The 23920-nt window shown below is 37.3% G+C and overlaps 5 protein-coding genes and 1 non-coding gene across 9 annotated transcripts; 2 read left to right on the plus strand and 4 right to left on the minus strand.

The window, feature by feature from the left end:
- Positions 1-163: 163 nt before the first annotated feature.
- LOC116013643 (succinate dehydrogenase [ubiquinone] iron-sulfur subunit 2, mitochondrial-like) lies at positions 164-1572 on the minus strand. The gene is made up of 2 exons (XM_031253513.1): positions 837-1572; positions 164-637 (listed from the first exon to the last, which is right to left on the minus strand). Exons 1-2 carry the CDS (start codon positions 1490-1492, stop codon positions 457-459), a joined length of 837 nt encoding a protein of 278 aa, XP_031109373.1. The 5' UTR covers positions 1493-1572; the 3' UTR covers positions 164-456.
- Positions 1573-1828: 256 nt separating this feature from the next.
- On the minus strand, positions 1829-5903 carry LOC116013639 (uncharacterized membrane protein At3g27390). The gene is made up of 10 exons (XM_031253505.1): positions 5588-5903; positions 4700-4808; positions 4418-4610; positions 4180-4316; positions 3581-3869; positions 3354-3460; positions 3120-3255; positions 2829-3027; positions 2494-2734; positions 1829-2408 (listed from the first exon to the last, which is right to left on the minus strand). Exons 1-10 carry the CDS (start codon positions 5679-5681, stop codon positions 2147-2149), a joined length of 1767 nt encoding a protein of 588 aa, XP_031109365.1. The 5' UTR covers positions 5682-5903; the 3' UTR covers positions 1829-2146.
- Positions 5904-9120: 3217 nt separating this feature from the next.
- TRNAT-UGU lies at positions 9121-9192 on the minus strand. Its single transcript has one exon. It is a non-coding gene; the product is annotated as a tRNA-Thr (tRNA).
- Positions 9193-10798: 1606 nt separating this feature from the next.
- Positions 10799-13652, plus strand: LOC116013644 (ras-related protein RABB1b). The gene is made up of 6 exons (XM_031253514.1): positions 10799-11034; positions 11144-11283; positions 11878-11960; positions 12211-12415; positions 12503-12571; positions 13293-13652. The coding sequence occupies exons 1-6, from the start codon at positions 10848-10850 to the stop codon at positions 13383-13385; spliced, it is 777 nt and encodes a 258-aa protein (XP_031109374.1). The 5' UTR covers positions 10799-10847; the 3' UTR covers positions 13386-13652.
- A 3384-nt stretch (positions 13653-17036) lies between these two features.
- Positions 17037-20145, plus strand: LOC116013646 (ras-related protein RABB1b-like). The gene is made up of 6 exons (XM_031253520.1): positions 17037-17366; positions 17475-17614; positions 18186-18268; positions 18500-18704; positions 18793-18861; positions 19822-20145. The coding sequence occupies exons 1-6, from the start codon at positions 17321-17323 to the stop codon at positions 19912-19914; spliced, it is 636 nt and encodes a 211-aa protein (XP_031109380.1). The 5' UTR covers positions 17037-17320; the 3' UTR covers positions 19915-20145.
- A 98-nt stretch (positions 20146-20243) lies between these two features.
- LOC116013645 (pre-rRNA-processing protein ESF2) lies at positions 20244-23130 on the minus strand. 4 transcript variants are annotated; one of them, XM_031253517.1, is made up of 9 exons: positions 22864-23130; positions 22422-22569; positions 21793-22030; positions 21552-21615; positions 21256-21323; positions 21083-21172; positions 20871-21001; positions 20601-20753; positions 20244-20480 (listed from the first exon to the last, which is right to left on the minus strand). In XM_031253517.1, exons 3-9 carry the CDS (start codon positions 22028-22030, stop codon positions 20460-20462), a joined length of 765 nt encoding a protein of 254 aa, XP_031109377.1. In that variant the 5' UTR covers positions 22422-22569; positions 22864-23130; the 3' UTR covers positions 20244-20459. The 4 variants fall into 4 exon arrangements, with proteins under 4 accessions (XP_031109377.1, XP_031109376.1, XP_031109379.1 ...); XM_031253516.1 differs by having other exon boundaries at positions 21793-22035; XM_031253519.1 differs by lacking the exon at positions 22422-22569.
- Positions 23131-23920: the final 790 nt, after the last annotated feature.

Below are 23920 nucleotides of genomic sequence, written 5' to 3' on the forward strand. Positions count from 1 at the left end.
GTTAGTGCAGAATTTCAGGTAAACCGAACTAAACAGCATTATCAGAGTTCACAAATTCACGAGGCACACCAGAAACTACCAAATAGTCTCATGCATGTAAGAAAAAGATTTCCCAACTATTACATCCGATGTGTGCAAAATATTATGAAAAAGTAAAGAGTGATTGGATTCCAATCCTAAATTTGTTAATTAGAACTGCACACGTAAACATACTGAAGCATAAACACATACACAACAAGGTACATCTGTGCTAAGTACCCCAGAATGTCACACTTTCCATTAAGGATAGGAGAATGCTGAAGACATAGTTTAAAGATGACTTACAAAAGTTTTAAGAGAAACAAGGACCTCAATCACAAGGTCAAAAAATTGCTAAACCAGAAGGTTTGCAGCATATCAGCATATTATTTTGTCTAAGGTGTACTTCGTAAACAATCATAACCAGAAAATCTGAACTCATACAAATCGTCTGTTAACCTCTAGTGCCTTGATATTCTGGATTTGCTTTCCAGGATTCAGTCCCTTTGGGCAAGCTTTGGCACAATTCAAAATAGTATGGCAGCGATAAAGCTTGAATTCATGATCAACAGCTTCAAGGCGCTCCTTGGTATATTCATCACGGCTGTCCATTATCCATCTGGATTTCATTTCATACATAAACACATAGTATTAACTCAAAAACTGGGATGAAGCAAACAGTAAGTAACAACACAAATTCTAAAACACGCAATCTTCAAAGGGGTATCTACAATTTGTAATAAAGATCGAATCTTTACTATATCCAATCAATTATGCATTTAAGAAACAACTTTACTGAATCAGAAAATAAGAGAAACCTGTTGGCATGGAGGAGGGCGGCGGGGCCAAGATAAGACTCAGGGTTCCACCAGTAACTAGGGCAAGATGTGCTACAACAGGCGCAGAGAATGCACTCGTACATTCCATCCAATTTAGCTCTATCGGCCTTGCTCTGAAGAATCTCTTTGCCGGGCGTCTCCGGGGGGGTCTTCCTCTTGAGCCAGGGCTCAATCGACTTGTACTGGTTGTAAAAGTTTGTCATGTCAACCACCAAATCCTTTATCACGAACATGTGGGGAAGCGGCGTGATCATGGAGTCAGCGCCGGACGAAATCTTGGTGAGACAGGCAAGTCCGTTCTTGCCGTCGATGTTCATGGCGCATGAGCCGCAGATGCCCTCCCGGCATGACCTTCGGAAGGTAAGTGAGGGGTCGATCTCGTTCTTAATCTTGATCAGAGCGTCGAGAACCATGGGCCCACACTCCTTGAGATCGATTTGGTACTCCTGAAGCTCCGGTTTCTGCGGGTTGTCTGGGCTCCACCGGTAGATTTGGAACTTTTTTATGTTGCCGGCGGCCTTCGACTCCACCTGCTGCGCTTGAGCTTCAGACGCATGGGCGCGAATAAATATCTGCTTCGCCGCCGGAGAAGACTCAAACCTCGATATCGCTCGTCGGACCAAACCAGTCGCCATCGTCGTAGACACACCTCACCTCGTAAAAGCAAAAAGGAAAACGATTTTGTATTCGAGAATAGATTTGGGTATGGGCATATATACATACAAGAATTATTGGAAGGAAAAATGAGATACTAGACATGGCGAATTTAGAGCCAATAGTGACGTAGGGTGCTTGTTTTGTAGCGTGGTCGCCACGTGGACCATTTCTTTCTTCTTTTTTTTTTTAAATTCACACTATTCGTAAATCGCGAGTAGCACAATTAATCTATAATCAAAGTTTAGTTAAATCACAAGTAGCACAATCAATCTATAATCAAATTTTAGTTTTTATATGTTGTGCCCACAAAGAAATGAAGAATCCAATTCATATCTTTCAACATATTTCCCATACATGTTTTCAGTGAAATTTGAACTCTCGCATTGCCTCCCGTCTCGACGATTAAGTCAATTATAATTACTTGCCCCAAAATTCTTGCATGACCCGAGAAGACCCGTGCCTGGTGCTAAGCTGGACAATTACAATCACAAAATGATACCATAATAGAGTTGGAAGAGGTAAAGACCATTTTTACACAACAATGGCTCTGTACATTTATTGTATCAGTATCAGCTAAATTTCCTTTGAACATCCAATTCTGAGTTGCAGTGGAAACTAAAGACAAAAACTTGTTACTGGATTTCAACTTCTCTCTCTGCACCAACTGGTTGAGCTTCTTGATCATATCCATGGTAGCTTGTTTTTCCTCTCAAAGATTTCTGGCTAAATATTCTAGCAAACATGCTTCTTGACCTGGGGATAGTTAAAGGCTCTGCACATCTTCTGCTGTCCTCATTCTTCTTCCCCAATTCTTCTAAGATGATCTTCATGCTGCTGTCAAAGCGGCGCCTAAACGTTGGGTATCTCGATACAGATTTGGTAATCCCATGAAGTCTAAAGAAAATTCGGGTATCAGAATGGTAATAGAAAATATTTGATGCACATAACAGACGGTTATGTAAGTTTGTTCTGACATTACCTTCGAGCTAATGCATCAAGCTCAGCCCGCCTTAGCTCAGAGTCAGGTGGAAGGCCAATGTTCGATTTCTTCAACCTCTCAGGATCACCGTACAACAAGACCAATTTACAAAGGTATTCCTCTTCGAGATCAGAAAGGTTGTCAGCCTTGATCTGGTCTTTCATGATCAGGAGTGGGTTCAGAAACCAGTCATAGAAGGCATCTTTTGGCCTGTTTGTGCTAGTTATTTCAGTAGTATTTTCTGCATATGGGATGGGGAGGAAGCTCACATAACACATTCATTTGTCACAGAATCAAATGATTAAATATTAAGCAGAGATACATATATTACTTACTCAACAACAAACCAGTGGAGTCGGCTTTGGCAGACCGTAGAAGTACCTGAAGAAAGCCATAAGCAGGCAAGCCTATGATTATGAACTGGCCACTCTCCCTATTAGACTTGGCATCTTCAATGTCCTTTCGTGTTACAACGCCTTCAGACACCAAAATTTCCCCATAATGTTGACACTCGTCGAAAAAACCCTTAGCAAGCTACAACAGTGCATCAAAAGGCAGATCATTACTGAAGGAAAATGACTCAGCTCTGTTCCTTGAAGCTGAGTAAATATAATTAAGTGTTATACCTCAAGGGCTTTCAGCTCAATCAAAGGAGCATTCATGGAATTTGCACGAGAAAGTGGATTTTTAAAAGAGGTACCCCTTGAGAAGGAACCTGCACGGGAGTTGGTTCTTGACACGGTCTTCTTTCTGTACTGTGGCCTGCATGGATCTCACAAATTTAGTTATACATGGATTGTTTCAAAGTCAAGAACATGAAATCTCAAGTTTAAGAGGATTTATTGTTAGAGATTCGAAACCTAGGAAAGCATGATCCTTCTGGCAAGTCAAGAACATCATTGCTATATTCATCATATATGGATAAAGACGCAACAATGTAGCAAAGCCCCAACCAGAAAGAGCACTCCTGTATGTAGTTCAAAGGAAACAATAAACTTTTCATGGTTCAGAAACTGCAGTTTTTAGTACCATATGTCAAACAAACTAGGGAGAGAGGGAGGGAGGGAATAATTAAAACCAAACCGACCTGGTAGACAACCACTCCTGCATATGCACCGAGGAAGATACTTGATACCATAGAGCCTAAAAGTGCGCCAGCCACAGCCAATGGCCAAAGCAGGATGGCAAGACCAGCAAATGGCACACAGATTGTCTCCAAGAAAGGGCCCTCCCTTCCAATACAGTCGTGGAACAAGCGATGCCATCCTTTGAAAAGCATGTAAGGGGTTTTGCAAGCAGCTATTACAGTGATCACAGGCATATCAACCATAATTCCTAGCAAGCCAGCAATTAACATTCCAGGAAGATAAAGCAGCCTGCAACAAGAAGCAGACATTCAAAAACGAATAAGGAGCAACCCACGAGTAAAACCATGGACTTGTAATTGCAGATTTCCAATTCATGAAGATGGTGATCTTTACATCTCTGTGCCACAGATGCAAACACAATAATCTTCTCCTCATTTCTTTTGAAAATATATATGCAATATGCTCAAGTTTGTAGTTAAATCTATATTCAAAGCACAAGTTTCCACTGCACAAATGAAAAGGACTGAAAACGGAAAGAAATCTCCCCAAAATGACACCAGAGAGAGCGAGAGAGAGAGAGAGAGAGGGGAAAGGAAACCTGATCTCATAGTATTTTCCAGTGACTGGCCCTTGATGGCGTAGATCATACATAATAGAAAAGTAGGAATGGTAACAAACATCCCCTACATCCCTAACAATAGTAAAGCTCCGTTTGACTGTATCCCAAGTTCCATCCTATAAACGCAATAGAAGAGAAAATCTTTGAAACTAGAAAAAGCAAAGATGATATAAATCAATTGGAAGGCATATGCAGCAAACATGTTTCAGAAGCATACATATATACAATGAAATAATTTGTCAGTCTTTCCATGTTCAACAGCTTGAGAAGTGGCAAGTATTGGTGAAAGAAAACCATATGCTGCACCCCCAAGAATGCTGCTGACAATTGCAATCAGCGGCCACACTAATAAAACAACTGGAAGACATATGCAGATAACAATTTTCAAAACTGGCCCTAGTTGTTTTGTGCTGTAAATGACAGAACAAAAAGACAATCAGTAGAAGTATAACCATGACAGATTGAGGCAATCTGGAAGCAAAATTGTTAAAGAACACACCTTAAGGTGGAGTAATATGTGTAGAACAGGTGGACTGGCCAAAGGCCCAAAATTACAGCAGAGTTTCCAACTGTAATTATAACAAGTACAACTGGACACAAAATGACACCTGAAATAACAAAAGAGTAGTGCAAACTTGTCACCTTCATCAAAAGTTTTATTTTATGTTTTTTGAAAAGAAGTGCAATAAATATATAGGTGTGAACTACTGAGAGACTTCCTAACATGACTACAGTTCTAGTTTTGGTCACTTGAAGTTTAAGAGTTAAATGGTTTGATCAGGGGAAATACGCTACAAGAAGCAGCAATGAACATTATAGATAAAGGACTTGACGCACCAAATCAATTAGAAAACATGAAAATGAGAGCGGAAAACAAAAAAAGAGGGTTGATAGTGATGGAGGAGAGAGACCTTAGCTTAAAAATTTTCTCCTTTTAACAATTATTCCCAAAATTGCAAGACTGCTCCCTAAATACTACTCTGAACTACATTAATATGAACTAGTATTTTGCCACAATGCTTTTCTTTATAGCCTTATAGCTACCCCAAAATATAAAGGCTGGCATTTTGGATATGTGCATATCTATATATCACAAAAATTATTAGCAAATAAGTTCTCCGTTCATACCACCTGAAGGCAAACACTGCTTGGAAGCTTACAGAACATGTTATGGAGTAAACCATTAACATATAAAATACTAAAATAGCATAGAGACACACATCTGATTCATTATGAGCTGTGCATAATCCTTTGTTCATCAATACTAAGTTAGCAATTTACCCAAAAGAATACCGTAAAAAGGAATAAACAACTGAGAACAAAACAAAGAAATAGTAAGACACTTCCAAAACGGGAAAGGAAACTCAGAAAACGGTGAACAGCAGACCTTTTATAGTACCGAGGATGAGAAGGCCAATGAAGTAAGGTAAGAAACAGATGAAGTTCCACAGAGATGCCAGAAACCCCCTTGGGGGTTCCATAGTTTTAACACAGAAATCAACCACTTAGCCGGATCTTCCACCTAAGGATTCAGACTCTGCAACCAAGAAAGTTGACCCTTTTTTCAATCTCAATCCCCCTTAGCTTCTGGTGTGAACCTACTCCACGAGTTATTCCCTTTCTTGATTCCTGAAAGTTGCTCTTAAAGATTGAATCTTTCGAAAAGTTGGAGCTCGACAGTTTTTTCCCCACGGATAATATTCCTATTTATGTGGACTTAGGGAGAAAGAACACGCGCATAATAATTGACCGAAGAGTGAAAGCTTGGGGGTCAGTGTAATGGACAATTAGATTCAGTTACCCGTCACTGTAGATCTTATTACAACTTTACTTATTGTAATCATTTCTAATAATGATATTCTTATGGTTAAGTTATTAGACACTGAATGATTATTGATTAGAAATAGAATATATCATTTCAATGTCTCAAGCACATGCCAGCTTAGAATGCAGCATTAAGGTGGTCTTGCCATTCTGGCAGGCAGGCTGGCAGCTAACACTTGCAGTAGGGCTACCTGCTTACCTGCCTTGGAATACTATTTTATTTTTATGTATTAAAAAAAATAGTATTTTTGTTCTTAAAAAAAAAAAATAGTATTCCAAGAGAAGTTATTACTTCAAATTAAAGCATTCCCCATAGAAGTTATTTGGGAAGTTTTTCCAGATTAAAAAAAAAAAAAAAAATTGGTACATATGTGCCTAAATTTTCTTATTTATTAATTTTTGTTATCTGAATTTTTTTTTTCCTCCTCTCCTGTTTCTTTAATACTTGTCACTCAAAAAACTTGTAAAATTTTGGAAGATTGCTCTTATACTCTTTAATTGATAACAAAAGATGATACTTTTGTTATATATATATATATATGCGCGCGCACGCACGCGTATCATATGAAATATTTCATATACGTAACATGTACTCCGTATAATAAGTAGGTCCGACCCCTAATTATTAACATATTAGGGAGTATTATGCAATGTCTGAAAGTATGGTTCCCTCTAATTTTAAGGCTCTATTTTACATCCATCCATCAGGTATTCACAGACTGCAATAATAAGAAGTGATTCAAGGATTTTTCCAAGAGAAGTGATGTAAATTAGAAAGACAACAGTAGTACGCAGATCTTAAATTCCAATTGCATCTGGAAATGGTATCCAAGCAAGTGCCATGGCAGCAATGAACATGATCAAAGAAGAGTCGGTGCAAAGCCAAAAGCTCCCTCATACATTGATTATTACTGGCAATATACACATTCTTGAAAATATAGAGCTATTCTCACTTCTCTATGAACGAAGGAGGTGCGAGGTTGAGGTTGTACACAATACACTGGCCAAAGAAAAATCACAGCTTTTAACTGCATTTGTGAGGAAACCAAATAAATGACTCTTCTTCATACCAGGACAAATGAAAACATTATTCATTCACATTGATTGTACTCTAGAGTTTGGTTATTCTATTTCTTGTATTTTCCTCCTCCTCCTCCTCCTTCTCTACTCAGAGAGAGGCCTGACGCCATTATTGGCCAACATGGGACCTATCCACCATCCAGAGCCTCATCCTCGAGCATGTGTCAAATAAGCATTACAACTCTTCTAGCCTATATAATATGGATTAGAAAAAAGAGCACCCAAAACTACTACCAAACAGGTGTCGGGAAAGCATAAGAAATAGGGAAAAAAGGAATAAAATCAGTATGAAAAGCAGCTCACTCCAGAGTCCTGCATATTAAACAGCACCATAGGTATGGTGTGGCTGATAACAAAACACCTAGTGAATATGTTCAAGCATCTCACTCCAGTGAAACAAAGGATAGACATTCGAAGATTAACATAAATAGCAAGTCTTTACCTTTCGAGTTTTGACAAAGAAAGTAATACAGAACACATTAGTAAGTATAAAATTTCAGTGATTAGCACACATTGCAAAGAAAGGAAGTGACTCCCATTCAACCCTAATCCCCAGTAGTGACTAGACTCTGGTGGCCAAATTCATATTCAGAGACTGTGAAACATGTTGAACACGACTGAAAACCAGAATAATGGCCAAGTAATAAAGAATAAAAACCTCAAAGCCAGATATTTCTATATACATCAGTGCATTTTCACTACTGATATATACCTTGTTGCTTTGAAAAGATTAAAGTTTTGGGCAAGCCTCAAGGCTAGTCTAGTAAGGGTGTAAGGGTTTACATCATTGCCACTTGATCTATACTTTTGTTAGTCATTCACTAAAAGCACAGAACCAGTAAGAGCCACTGTGTCCAAAATTATGAACCTCACTGGAGTCTGGACCTCCTTATACAAAGAGTTTCACCAACCCAACCCAACCCAATCCATGTCTTTTTTTGTTGAATACAGAGACCTTTTTAACACCCAACTAACCGAAACACAGGTCACAGGCTTAAGCAAAGAGTTCCAACAAATATCTGAACTACCAACATCATTGTGTATACTTCTTTTCTACAACCCAAAAAGGAGACTCATGTAAGGGCATCAGAGAATAATTGATAACTTGTCTGATATAATACAAATTAATCCAATTCTTGCCTAAGAAATCCAGTAAATTTATAGACGTGCAATCCAAAGAGAAGATAAAGCATGTCAATTATTATGTAACTATGTAGGATGAAGATAATTCCTCAAAACTATTCTTAAAAGTCATGGAGTTCATATATTGAGCAATGCCATCCTCCACATAAATCAATTCTTTAGCTAATACAACCTAAAACATGGGAAAGGTATGGAAAAGAAGAAAATTTTCATGGTAATTAGACATAGACAAATGAAAGGCAGCCTCAGAAAGCGATGCTTCTCACTAGATTAACGGATAGGATAACTATGCCTTCCTTCTGAGGCGCTTCCTCAGCTTCTGCAGCTTGTGCTTGTTCATCTTCCTCTTCCTCTTCTTCTTCACACTGTCGGCCCATATTTTGGGAGATTCTGGGGACGTAACGCCAGCATCCTTGGACGGAATGATGAAGCCAGGCTGAGAAATTGGGTTTAAGAAATACTCAAAAGAAAAGGTTGGGTAGAAGCGCGAGCAAGCGTTCGGATTTGAATCTTCTCTTTTGGGTTCGAGAAAGATCGGGTTTTGGACTAGTCTAGGCGGTAATGGTGGAGAAGTTGCAGCGAGGATCTGTGTATGGGATTTGGTGAGCTGAGTGATGAGTGTTGAGGCAGATTGAGATCGGTTTCTCAGAACCTTTCCCAGAAAAGAAGCCATTTTTGATTCGGCGGAGTGCACAATTGCGATTTGCGAAGCTCAGCAAAAAAATAAAGATGAACTCTGCTTAGTTGATTAGGGCTCGTTGAGGGTTTAGTCGTCTACTGTAGAATTATAATTTCACAAGGAACGAAATTACAATTTCATACTACTAAACACGCATCAAATCTCTAGCTGTGGTGATTTGCAAAAAAGCATCTTGCCCCCATGCAGGATCGAACTACAGACCTTCAGTTTACAAGACTGACGCTCTACCACTGAGCTATAGGGGCCTGCATGTCTCTGCTGCTTGAATTGTTAATGTTTTTCAGAACAAAGCAGATGGTTTGATACTTTGATATGTGTTGGGCTAAGTGTCTAATAAGTGATTGGGCCTGTCTTAAAGGGTTGATACTAAGTGGAACATTATTTAGTAAATTATAAATAAAAGGTACAGTATTTTGTATATTGATACTCCATAGTATATAAATAATGTATTTTTTTTAAACAAATACTTAATACATTAAATCAGAAGAAAGATAGTTCATACGAACCAACCACTGTTGCAATCTATCATAGAAATGGCTTTCCGAGCAACAGCGTGGACAACACGATTCGCAAATCGCCTAACAAAAAGAACAACCTCACCATTTAAGGATGCAATTTCTTTTACATCATCAATAATAAAATCAATGGAAGAATTAAACGAATCAGAAGACAACGCATAGAAGACCAACTGTGAGTCTATCTCAATATCAACATCCCCCACTCCCATCCCTTTTAGCCAGCTTAGAGCTTCCTGGATACTCACTACTTCAGCTTCCTTTAGCCTGAAATTGCCCAAGATAATTGTTCCTTTCGCCGCAATGAATCTCCCCTCATCATTTCTTAGCACCCACCCCATCCCCATAACACTGTTGCCATTATCAATAGCCGCATCAATGTTGATCTTTAGTCTTTCCCGATCTGTCCTACTTCAATATACTTTTAGTATATGACAATTAAAAAGCACTTTCATTTGTTTTCTTCATTTTTCCTTTTCTTTCCCCCATTTAATCTTCACTATTGAATATGCCCTAATTGTTAAATTCTTGATAATCACAATTACATCATTGTTGTTAATTGGTATATGATCTTAGTAAGCCAAAGCATATGAAAGATCAACAAAGGCGCATTTGATAGCCAGTTGGGGTGTGGCCAGTTGAGTAGGATTGAATCAACAACATGGGCATCATTCGTGTATGTACACACACATTTGTGTATGTATACAATGTCGCATATTGGGGGACATACTCCTAGACATTTGAAGATAACATAACATAGCCTTTGTTCAGCTACATAAAGTCCCAACAGTCCAACACAAATGCATATCATTCAAAGGCAACCAAAAAAAAAGTATTCCAATAGATTATTAATTGTTATTCAATTGTTCTCAAAAAAAAAAATTAATTGTTATTCAATTTAAAGTCACTAATGCATAGTAATGATTGAACTTTTTTTAATAAATATTCATTTTACATTAAGTCTCACTTCATCTACTATTTAGACATAAACATTAAATTCATCAATGATACATTATTTTGTTATTCATGAACAATTATCTAAAAATTATTTTAATGTGTTATGTTTATACTCTAAAATTATATTTGATACCTTGAACTAAGATAAAATAATTTGATTAAGTTGCGATAATGTAACTTAACTAGTTTTGATTCATTATAACTTATATTCTAAAATGATTTGATTCAATTAAAAGTAATTATCCTTTCCTATTATCCATTCTTTATAATTTGTAAAGCCGACTTTGTGCATATTGGACGGTGGGCTGGAAAGAACATTAGCCGCTAATTTGGTAGCTAAACGTATCACGTTTAAGTGTCGTCTTGGCAAAATCGTTGAATGACGAAATGAAAAATTTATTCAATTTTTATATTTAGCTGAGGAGTATATGGTTGATGGTTTCCCTCCCTCCCTCACTCTTTTCTTTTCTTTTCTTTTCTTGCACGTCCTTTCATTCTGTAGCTGCGATATAGTTGCTTTCCTTTCTTCTTCATCGCCTCCTGAAACGTTGCCGTCGTCGCCGTGGGAGATGTCGTACGATTACTTGTTCAAATACATAATCATCGGAGACACCGGTGAAGCCTCCTCTTTAAGTTCAACTTTGTGTTTTTGAGACCTTAATGCTGTAGTGAACTTTAAACCCTAATTTATTTTTTCCGATTTTGGCTGTTTGGATGTGAACAGGGGTTGGGAAATCATGCCTGCTACTGCAATTCACTGACAAGAGGTTCCAGCCGGTGCATGATCTCACTATCGGAGTTGAGTTTGGGGCTCGCATGGTCACCATTGATGGCCGCCCCATTAAGCTTCAAATTTGGGACACTGTGAGTTTACTTTTGCTTCGTACTGGCTTCATCTCAGATCAGTTTAGCTTTCTTGTTCTCTTATGTTAACTTGGAGATGAAGCTTTCAAGTATGACAACCGAGATGTTCCTATAATTGATTTGTTTGAATTATTGCCTGCACACAAACTAGATACTTGAGCCTTTTCTTTTAATCATAATTTTTACAGTTTTATGAGCTAAAATGTCTTGTTCTTCTGGTCTGGAAATAGAAGATACTGCTGTTACAATATCAGGTCCAAAGAAATTGGTAACTGGAAAAGAAGCTCTAGGTCCATATAGCCAGCATATATGTATTCTACTATTTTCAGAATCCTTTAAAATTTTGATCACATTGCAACCAGCATAAATGCATAATTAAGTCCAAACTAAACAAAGAAACCTGCTGTCCTGCTTAGCTACAGTTATTTTGTGTTTCGGATGGTATTATCATAATGTTTTAAGGCTTCTGAGTGTGTACATGCTCCATGTTTTGTGTAATTTATATCATTTTCTCAATTATTTTATTACATTTTATGTTTGTGAAAGTTTGATGTAGTGAATGGCATTTTTAACGAAGAACTATCTTCTCTCTAGGCTGGACAAGAAGCCTTCAGATCTATCACCAGATCATACTACAGAGGAGCTGCAGGTGCTCTACTGGTGTATGACATAACCAGGTGATTATATACTCTAATTGTTCTCTCTTTTTTTGGAAAGGATTCTAATTGTTCTTTTATTTATTCATTTATAATATTTCTAATACTGGATAATGTGTGCTTTTAATGGATAAACACTGACTGGCCAGCATGTTTCTTTCTTATCAAATTCAAGGATTTCATTTTTCTTTGATTTCTATTTGGTATAATTGTATGTTCTCGATCTCTCTCTATTATCCTTCTTCTAAGTTGGTTAAATTTCCATCTAAAGGAGAGAGACTTTCAATCATCTTGCAAGCTGGTTGGAAGATGCTCGGCAGCATGCAAATGCAAATATGACTATCATGCTTGTAGGAAACAAGAGTGATCTTGCTCACCGAAGAGCTGTAAGTAAAGAGGAGGGTGAGCAATTTGCAAAAGAAAATGGTCTTTTGTTTTTGGAGGCATCAGCTAGAACTGCCCAAAATGTTGAGGAGGTGATACACTTCAGCCAAATTCATAGACATTTTGTAATTTTTGTTGCTGAAACTTCTTTGTTTTGAGCTGATACACTTTGTATGCAGGCCTTCATAAGAACTGCTTCAAGGGTACTTCAGAAAATTCAGGAAGGTGTTTTTGATGTGTCCAATGAGGTAAGTTCTTGCTTGTATTAACCTTAAACCCTATTAATATCAAAGTATATCTTGCTTGTATTGGGCCTTCCAATAAATATTCTTCTTATCATCTTATGTTTCACATCTAACCATAAGTCTTTAATTAATGGAGGGGGAAGTTCTTTTGTGTGCTACTAGGGTCTACGTCTCCAGCCTCCTAAATTGTGATGCTTATTTAGGTTGCTTCTATGTTAGAGTTACCATTGATTTAATCGTATTGAATCTAGATGGATTGAGATGAGTTTGTATTGCAAATATGAGTTAATACCAATTGGGGTCCCTCAACTATTGTGATTTACTTAAAAAGGTCCTCTTTTTAATTTTTTGCTCAATTTAGTCCCCTAACTACTAAAAGGGTACCTTGTAAGGTTCTCTGTTAGGTTTGCCGTTAGTTGTCCGTCAAATCCAGGGCAAAATTATCTTTTCAAGCACAATTGTCTACTTACTAGGCATTGTTCTCTTTACAAATCCATCAATCATTTGAAAATAGATAGTAAAGAGATCATTGATCATGTTTACAAGGCATTGTTCTCTGTACAAATCCATCAATCTTGTTTTTTTCTTTATGGAACTTTCATAATACTTTGTCATTTTCAGTTTTCCCGGTAGTTTGAAAAATAAACCTTGGTCCTCACTGGAGTAGTCATTGATGCTAGAATGCACCTTTATTGAGATGGTTTTATTTTTGTAACTATTGCAGTCATCTGGCATCAAGGTTGGGTATGGCCGACCTCAAGGTGCTAGTGGTGGTAGGGATGGAGCAGTTTCACAGAGAGGTGGATGTTGCAGCTGATGTGCTAGTCTTATCAATTGTGTTGCAGCATCTTTTGTGGAGTGTTATTCAGACTGATCATAAGCTTCATAATTCCGGTCTTTTGACTGTCGAACAAGAAATGTACAGCTCAATTTTAGTTCTTTCAAGTTATACTGTATACAGTACCAGACTGTTCGACATGTCATTGCTTGTTATTACAGAGACCTATACTTGTATTGTATAGTTACCATTTAATTGTGTGTCTTCTCTAGTCTCTTTACCAATTTGGATCTGATATGTTCTCTACGTATTGTGTTTATTATTAAACTGCCTTCAACCAATATGTGTTCTACAGTTATACAAGAATCACAAAATATGTAAAAAAAAAATACTTATGAGATCTTAATACCTCAAAAACTGTATCATGAAAATTGAAAACCTCATCATCGAGAAACAGATGTGTGAGAATTAATCCCTGAGAACTTTCCCTCTACAATCCTATCTTAGAAGTAGAGTCATGTTACATGGTGCCCGATAGGAAGCACAAAGAAAATACAACCTCAAAAAAAAAAACCGGTAAGCCCACCTTCCAATGACGCAATCACGACGAGCCACCAAACACCTGAAGCATGCAAGCGAGTGTTCATTCAGATAACAGTTATATATGTACATAGAGGGAGGGCAGAAGAAAGAGTGAGTGGGATTGGGGAAATTACTGCAGCTAGTGTATCCTTAGACAGTTTAGTTTTGCTTTCTCCAGTTCCTGCTGCCACTGCCTTCTTCTGCGGAACTTGGCTAATCAACTTTGGCATAAGCTGGTTATCTACAGAACTAGAAGTTTCTAGCGACTCTTGTTGGACTTTCTGCTTCTGCAGAAACAAGATAACAATAAAGATGTATATGAATAAAGGATGACATAGTTGAAGGGTAAGGACGCAGGTAAAAGTTATGAATCAGGAGTACGTGAATCAAAAGGCTAAGGTTGAAATTAGAATAGAAAAGAGGTGAAGCACAAAGCATCCAATTATTATGTTTTTCTTAAACTGGTGAGCTCAGGAATACTTCATATCCACAGTAGAGTAGAAGAAGGTGAAAATCAAGAAATGGAGAACAGAGAAGAAACAACTCATACTGTTAGGCCAAAGAGGGAACGAAGGAAACCAGCATGGATGGCTGATTACATTTGTTAGACTAAGGCCCTGTTTGGTAAATAATAAGCCTAACAGCCAATTTTGACTTATTTGACCATTATTAGTTGTTTGGTTAATAAGCTTTTTGTAACTTCAAAATGCTAAAATTCAAAAGGCTACTCAAAGCAGTCTTTTCAATTAGCTCTTTGAGAAAAGAAATTATACCAAAAAGCTATCAGCTAAAATTTATCAAACAATTTTCTAGAATCAGCTAATATTATCAACAAATCTGTAATACCCATTTTTTAAAGCAAAATAATTATACTTATAGTTATTAAATGAAGTCAACAAGTCAAAGCTTCTTAATTTGACCTTGGATGAAATTCATAAATTACCCTTCATTTCCCTTAAAGGTTAAGAAACCACTTGGTCTTGGATAAACATATATCTCATTTTGAAAGAAGATAAGGAGAGTTGCTAGAGAGATAAGGGAAGGAAAAATCTTGAAGCTTTGATCTCCATCTTCTTCAAGCTTAGGTCTCAAGTAATTGGAGTATTCTAGGTCTTCTTCAAGCTTAGGTCTCAAGTAATTGGAGTATTCTAGGTAAGTTTGACCTCCATATTTCACTCTTTTTGAGTTGGGTTTATCATTGGAGCCCTAAGATTTCACTCTTTTTGAGTTGGGTTTATCATTGGAGCCCTAAGATTTGATGTTTCGAAAATGTTAGGGATTTTGACAAGGAGTATTTGGGTGAGCTAAATAGCTAAGATTTGGATGTTTTAGGTAAGTGGTTAACTCTTCTCAGCTAAGATTTGGATGTTTTAGGTAAGTGGTTAACTCTTCTCTCCTTATTTTGCAATGTTTTAGGTAAGTGGTTAACTCTTCTCTCCTTATTTTGCAAAACTTTAGGTAAGTGGTTAACTCTTCTCTCCTTATTTTGCAAAACTCATAGCCTAGCTATTTTGGAATCTCTACTACTTGGAATACCCATTTTAGGATTAGTTTGAGTTAACAATATGTTGGGCTTTTGATATAGTATGACTCAAGCTATTTATGATTGTTAAAGTGCGAGTTCACTATTATGCGATTTATGAGTTATTATTATTAATTTTTAAGTATATGTTTGAAGAAGTGCTATGATATGTTTTTGGACTATTAAACTTGATTATAGATATCTTTGGGCATGCCTAAGTATAGATTTTGTGAATAGGTGAACATGACCTTTTGGACTTTAATTGTAAGTGTGATTTGTACTAAGGGGTTTTGCTATAAGAGAGGATCAAGTAAGTTATTTGGCAATTATTAGTTTATGAAGTCAGATTTGTTTTGCCAAGTTATGAGCTATACGGATTTCATATTACTTTTGGATATGCACTTTGTTATGTGGTGTATGTTAAGGAAACGATTTTTTGCTACAACGAGCTATTTGATTATAAGAATTATTTGGAATGTTTGACCAAACTCATGAGGCAACCTACAATTTGTTTTGTTTGGCTTGGAACTTTCCTAAATGCTCATTCTGAATCGTCGAGCATGACTCATTCCGAATCGTCGAGTCTTTACTTTTGAATTATTTGTAGGAACGTTCCATCCGGCTCATTCCGAATCGTCGAGCCTGACTCATTCCGAACCGTCGAGTCTTTTTAGATCATTATACCGATAATGGCATATGCCACAAGGTATAATGGTGGGTGTAGGTTGTTAATGAGTCATGGGTTAAAGAATGATTTGAGCTTTGAAAGTATTGTGTTATGAAATAATGTTGATGCCCGTGTAGCTAAAGCTAAAGTTGCTATTTTGAAGAACCTGTGTATGGTATGATGGAATTATATGACTTCGATACAGTTTGAAGATCGTGATTTGCACCTATTAAATTACTATAAAGCTTATTGTTTTTTTAGGTTACTTGGTCCGGGGTTGAGAAGAGTATCACTTACTGGGCATTAGCTCATTAATTTTATTTCCTCATGTTTCAGAATAGTTAAGGAGTACAGCTGTGTTTAACACGAGCACAAGTGGTGGGGTCTTGAAGGTGGCTTTTGAAACTTGGATGCTTAGTCCTAGTATTGGAGCTTATCATAGATTTTTGCTTGTCTTGGATAATATCTTTGACCCTTTGTATTTTTGATAACCTATTATGTATAGTTTTTGGTGCTTGTGATGTATTTTAGACATACTACTCTTGATTGTGAATATTTAATAGTGGTGAATTGATGAGTTTTTGGGAAGAACTAGTTCTTTACATATTGCCATTTTGGGTTGTGGAACTATTATGCATTCAAGTGTTGTTTTAAAGGTTATAAGAAGTAGGTATGGTTAGGCTTCGTATTGTTGCAGGTTTCATGTAACGGTACGGCCTGGTCATGTCCTAGAAGTGGGGCGTGACAAAATCATACATTCCAACCCAAACAGCCAACAACTATTTACCAAACAGGGCATAAGTCTATTCGTAATAGGATAGTATAGTTTAGTCCTAATATGTTATTATATCATATTAAGAATCATACTCATAAATATAGTAACTCAGTATATAACCACCCTTGCATGTCAGGAAGAGCACACAAAGTGAATTATTCCAACTTTCATTCTCCTGCTATCTATCTTTCACTGATTTTCCCTCTCTAATTCCATCCTCGGAGTCTGCATCCACTCAAAGGGGTGCCGGCTTGGTACGAGTTCGTATCAAAGCTCCTCTCCTACTCCGACGGGACAGCTATCGCATACATCTATCTATACTATAATCTTTTCTTTTCTTGCACGTCCTTTCATTCTGTAGCTGCGATATAGTTGCTTTCCTTTCTTCTTCATCGCCTCCTGAAACGTTGCCGTCGTCGCCGTTGGAGATGTCGTACGATTACTTGTTCAAATACATAATCATCGGAGACACCGGTGAAGCCTCCTCTTTAAGTTCAACTTTTTTTTTTGAGACCTTAATGCTGTACTGAACTTTAAACCTAATTTAGTTTTTCCCGATTTTGGCTGTTTGGATGTGAACAGGGGTTGGAAAATCATGCCTGCTACTGCAATTCACTGACAAGAGGTTCCATCCGGTGCATGATGTCACTATCGGAGTTGAGTTTGGGACTCGCATGGTCACCATTGATGGCCGCCCCATTAAGCTTCAAATTTGGGACACTGTGAGTTTACTTTTGCTTCGTACTGGCTTCATCTCAGATCAGTTTAGCTTTCTTGCTCTCTTATGTTAACTTGGAGATGAAGCTTTCAAGTATGACGACCGAGATGTTCCTATACTTGATTTGTTTGAATTATTGTCTGCACACAAACTAGATACTTGAACCGATTTTTTTAAATCATAATTTTTACAGTTTTATGAGCTAAAATGTCTTGTTCCTCTGGTATGGAAATAGAAGATACTGCTGTTACAATATCAGGTCCAAAGAAGAAGCTCTAGGTCCATATAGCCAGCATATATGTATTCTACTATTTTCAGAATCCTTTAAAATTTTGATCAGATTGCAACCAGCATAAATACATAATTAACTCCAAACTAAACAAAGAAACCTGCTTAGCTACAGTTATTTTGTGTTTCGGATAGTATTATCATAATGTTTTAAGGCTTCTGAGTGTGTACATGCTCCATGTTTTGTGTAATTTATATCCTTTTCTCAATTATTTTATTACATTTTATGTTTGTGAAAGTTTGATGTAGTGAATAGCATTTTTAACGAAGAACTATCTTCTCTCTAGGCTGGACAAGAAGCCTTCAGATCTATCACCAGATCATACTACAGAGGAGCTGCAGGTGCTCTACTGGTGTATGACATAACCAGGTGATTATATACTCTAATTGTTCTTTTTTTTTTTGAAAGGGTTCTAATTGTTCTTTTAATTATTCATTTATAATATTTCTAATACGGGATAATGTGTGCTTTTAATGGATAAACACTGACTGGCCAGCATGTTTCTTTCTTATCAAATTCAAGGATTTCATTTTTCTTTGATTTCTATTTGGTATAATCTCTACTTTCCTTCTTCTAAGCTGGTTAAATTTCCATCTAAAGGAGAGAGACTTTCAATCATCTTGCAAGCTGGCTGGAAGATGCTCGGCAGCATGCAAATGCAAATATGACTATCATGCTTGTAGGAAACAAGAGTGATCTTGCTCACCGAAGAGCTGTAAGTAAAGAGGAGGGTGAGCAATTTGCAAAAGAAAATGGGCTTTTGTTTTTGGAGGCATCAGCTAGAACTGCCCAAAATGTTGAGGAGGTGACACACTTCAGCCAAATTCAGAGATATTTTGTAAATTTTTGTTGCTGAAACTTCTTTGTTTTGAGCTGATACACTTTGTATGCAGGGCTTCATAAGGACTGCTTCAAAGGTACTTCAGAAAATTCAGGAAGGTGTTTTTGATGTGTGCAATGAGGTAAGTTCCAATATCAAAGTATATCTTAAACCCTATTAATATCAAAGTATATCTTGCTTGTATTGGGCCTTCCAATAAATATTCTTCTTTATCATCTTATTTAGGTTGCTTCCATGTTAGAGTTACCATTGATGTACTCGTATTGAATCTAGATGGATTGAGATGAGTTTGTATTGCAATTTGCAAATATGAGTTAATACCAATTGGGGTCCCTCAACTATTGCGATTTATGTAAAAGGTCCTCTGTTTATTTTTTTGCTCGATTTAGTCCCCTAACTACTAAAAGGTTACCTTGTTAGGTTCTCTGTTAGGTTTGCCGTTAGTTGTCCTTCAATCCAGGGGCAAAATTGTCTTTTCTACCACAATCGTCTAGTTACTAGACATTTTTCTCTTTACAAATCCATCAATCATTTGAAAATAGATAGTAAAGAGAACATTGATCTTGTTTACAAGACATTGTTCTCTTTACAAATCCATCAAACTTGTTTTTTTTTCTTTATGTAATTCCATAATCCTTCCTGGGTCCTTCTAACTTCAGAATTCAACAACAAGATCAATGTTCTCTTTACTATCTATTTTCAAATGATTGATGGATTTGTAAAGAGAACAATGTCTTGTAACTAGATAATTTTGCTTGAAAAGACAATTTTGCCCTTGAATTTGATCGACAACTAATGGCAAACCTGACAAGGTAACGTTTTAGTAGTTAGGGTACTAAATCAAGCAAAAAATTAAACATAGGAAATAGTCAAGGGACCCCTGCTGGTATTAATGTTTTGCATCTTTTTGTATCTCAATCTTATTCTGACTGGTATTATGTGAACTAATGATAGGCTATCATACTTTGTCATTTTCTGTTTTCCCCGTAGTTTGAAAAATAAACCTTGATTGTCACTGGAGTAGTCATTGATGCTAGAATGCACCTTTATTGAGATAGTTTTATTTTTGTAACTATTGCAGTCATCTGGCATCAAGGTTGGGTATGGCCGACCTCAAGGAGCTAGTGGTGGTAGGGATGGAGCAGTTTCACAGAGAGGTGGATGTTGCAGCTGATTTGCTAGTCTTATCAATTGTGTTGCAGCATCTTTTGTGGAGTGTTATTCAGACTGATTATAATTCTGGTCTCAGCTCAATTTTAGTTCTTTCAAGTTATACTGTATACAGTACCAGACTCTTCGACATGTCATTGTTTATTATTACAGAGACCTATACTTGTATTGTATAGTACCATTTAATTGTGTGTCTTCTCTATAGTCTCTTTACCTATTTCTGATATGTTCTCTACATATTGTGTTTATTATTAAACTGCCTTCAACCAATATGTGTTCTACAGTTATACAAGAATCACAAAATATGTATAAAAAAAAAATACTTATGAGATCTTAATACCTCAAAAACTGTGTCATGAAAATTGAAAACCTCACGATCCAGAAACAGAAGTGTGATAACTAATCCCTGAGAACTTTCCCTCTACAATACTATCTTAGAAGTAGAGTCATGTTACATGGTGCCCAATAGGAAGCACAAAGAAAATACAACCTCACAAAAAAAAATAAAAAATTGTGCATGCACCGGTAAGCCACCTTCCAATGATTCAATCATGACGAGCCACCAAACACCTGAAGCATGCAAGTGAGTGTTCATTCAGATAACAGTTATATATGTATATAGAGGGAGGGCAGAAGAAAGAGTGGGTGGGATTGGGGCAGTTGACCAAAGAGAAGGATTGCGGAAATTACTGCAGCTAGTGTATCCCTAGACAATTTAGTTTTGCTTTCTCCAGTTCCTGCTGCCACTGCCTTCTTCTGCGTAACTTGCCTAATCAACTTTGGCATAAGTTGGTTATCCACAGAACTAGAAGTTTCTACCGACTCTTGTTGGACTTTCTGCTTCTGCATGAACAAGATAACAATAAAGATGTATATGAATAAAGGATGACATAGTTGAAGGCTAAGGTAAAAGTTATGAATCAGTAGTACGTGAATCAAAAGGCTAAGAAGACTCTGCACCTTCTTTAACCGTTCCTCAATAGCACTTAAGGCACGAGATTTATCAACTTGTGTGAGGAAGAAATCTCTTTCCTTCTTAGCAACTGAAACTTCCAGTGCTAACTTCTGTTCCCGAACAGCATTATTGTATGCTGCAAGCATTTCTTGTGTCAGGTAATTATGTTTGGACATGCATGCAATAAAAGATTAGTCATAGAAAATGTTCTCCCTACCAATCTCTTCAGTGAGATCATCCCACTTGAATTTACTCAAGTACTTGATATTCCAAATGTCATAATAAAATGAGGACCTTTTCCTGCCGCCTGAAAACAAAGAGAACTTTGAGAATTATAGAAATTTCCATTCCACATAACTCACAAAAAGCAAGCACAGAAAGCCAAGATACCTATTTGTTGACCGTTTAGCATCTTAGCAACCCTTTTAGCAATGCTCTTTGTCGTGAACTCAACCCACCTACAAATATGGGTTATCATAATTGTCTCCCAGGCATATCCGCATAAACACACACACACACATGTATAGAATATTAAAAGCAATTCATTCGTGAATAATTTTTAGCCATTTCATATCCAACAATGTCATACAAAACTGGGGATGTAAAGTACATCTATATATGGTTCTATCTTGCTATCAACATAGTGTTTTAATTTATGATAAAATTTTCATGTTGCAATTGCATACCCTTCTGAAAATTCTTGTCCACGAAAACCACCTGCCCGTTTACGGTTCATTTGTGCAGCAGGATCTGTAAGATAAACATGTTTATGAGTTGCAGGAACAATGTGCTATCATACAAAAAAGAGTTATTGAAAAGCTTGTGATAAACTAGCTATGTAGTATAATGTTAGACAAAAAAGACTAGAAACAAGTAATAACTGAAGACTGAATATTCATTTTGCATGGTAGACAGGATTAGATTAACCTTCAGGTACAAGATAAATTCTCTGAATTTCTCCATACTGAGAAAGAAGTTGACGGAGCTTCACAGGATTCATGTGTGGAGGTATACGGCTCAAGTAACAAATCCCACGCTTTCCAGCCTTTGCAGCTTCTTCCATTAACCGTTGCTTCCTTTTATTTTTTCGTTTTTCAACCTTAACATCATTTTCTATCCCATCTTCACCAGCAGAATCGTTTACCTCCAAATCTTCCTCAGTCATCTTAACTAATGCAGAGCCCAAAACACAAAGTGATAATGAATATTAGTCTTGCAAACTGCAAGTAAAAAGCAACAAGGGGCACTGGCTATGAATTTATAATGCTAATATGCAGCAATAGATCAATAATACTAGGCCTCAGCCCAATCTCAGACCTCAGTCCTTTTTAAATTTCAATAGGCTTCCCCCTGGAATTTTGGGATAACCTTTCATAGTCTGCAATTTTGTGTCTAAGCAACTACAGTTCTCGTTTTCTTTTTCTTATCCCAGAAACTAGATACAATTAATAAAGTTAAGTTTAGGGGTGTGCAATAAGTTATTCATTCGGTTAACCAAACCGAGGCAGTATTAATACTCTTGGAAATTTATATAAAAGAAATTTATTCATTCGGACCTCGTGGGCTTGTGGTGGCCTGGAGCAGAGTCGCAGACGACGGAGAAGACTCGAGGTCCTCGTGGTGGCCGGCCGCCGGTGGAGGACTGCTGGACTGAGCAGACGACGACGAGGGAGACGGCGAGTGTCGGCGGTGTCGCAGTGAGGCCTGAGGGAGAATAGCAGACTGGTCACTGGGAGAGTGGGAGAATGAGAGAGGGACTAGGAGATGGAGAATCACAGAGGGGCGGCTGAGGCAGGGAACTAGGGATTTCACTTTGATTACATATTACATTATATATTTATTTATTTATTTATATATATTTCATAAAACCAAAAACGACGCAAAACCCATTAAACCTCTATCTCTCATTCTCTCAATGCTAAAACCAAAGTTTTCCGTGATAACTCAATTAATTTACAATCAAACAACGGAATAATTGATTAGAGAAAGATAGCCAACCTTCAACAGCGATATTTGAAGCTTAGCACAATATTCAACCGTAAAAGCTCAGCGGAGCTGACAATCGAGAGGGAAAAACCTGCGTCAGCGTCAAATAACAGAACGTACACAGTATCGACGTCGCTGTCTAAACTGCAGAGTTCCGGTGAACGGGCGAAGAGGTATCGTTAAGGGGAAAGCTCCTCTCCTACTCCGACGGGACGGCTATCGCATACATCTATCTATATATATATATATATAGTCTATTTCCATATTTCCATTGTAAAATTAATTAATTAAAGCAGTAGTTGGCATTCTAATACTGGGCCGGGCCTAAAGCTTGATAGATTCCCATGAAGCTGGCCCAATTGAAATTCATTACGTACTCCGTTAATAAAATAAATACACTTAATAAGAAATACTCCATAGTTACTCGTTATTAAGAATATCCATTTATTTAATAGTATGAACATATCTTCAGACTTCAATAATCAATAGTACACCACCATCGTTATTGTATGTCTGCCTTTCAACTCTTGATCTGAGCAACAAACAAATTCAACCAGAGGCATAAACATAATAATGAACTAATGAAGAGAGATGGCAAGGTCTAAAAATAGGTATTTTGTTTTTGGATTACGGAGGTGACGGCATATGAGCGGTGTAAAAGCTGGAGAGATTTGTTAGGATTCTGTGATTTGAAGGCAGTAGGGGTGACTTGCAAGAACAAGTAATTGCCGGCGAAAAGATCCCCCAAATGGGACTTACTCTCCTTCAATCTCTTGGCAGTTCTAGCACACGCAGCTACAACCACTCTCGCCTTCTTCCTCAACAATCTTCTCATCGCCGTCAACCGTGGAATCTTAATCCTCAATCGCTTCCTCAGCCGGAAACTGCCGGAGCTGCTTCTTAGCCTCCATGCCGCCTTTTTCTCCACCGCATCAACGCCTTCTTGTTTCAGCCTGCGGTAGGAGAATCTGAAACTGAAAGGCATTGTTGACGCCATGATATGATCTGATCTGAAATACCGAATTGAAAGAAATTGAAGGAGTTGTTTAATTTGTTCTGCAATGTATCA

The sequence above is a fragment of the Ipomoea triloba genome, chromosome 3 (assembly GCF_003576645.1).
Source record: "Ipomoea triloba cultivar NCNSP0323 chromosome 3, ASM357664v1".
NCBI classification, from domain to species: domain Eukaryota; kingdom Viridiplantae; phylum Streptophyta; class Magnoliopsida; order Solanales; family Convolvulaceae; genus Ipomoea; species Ipomoea triloba.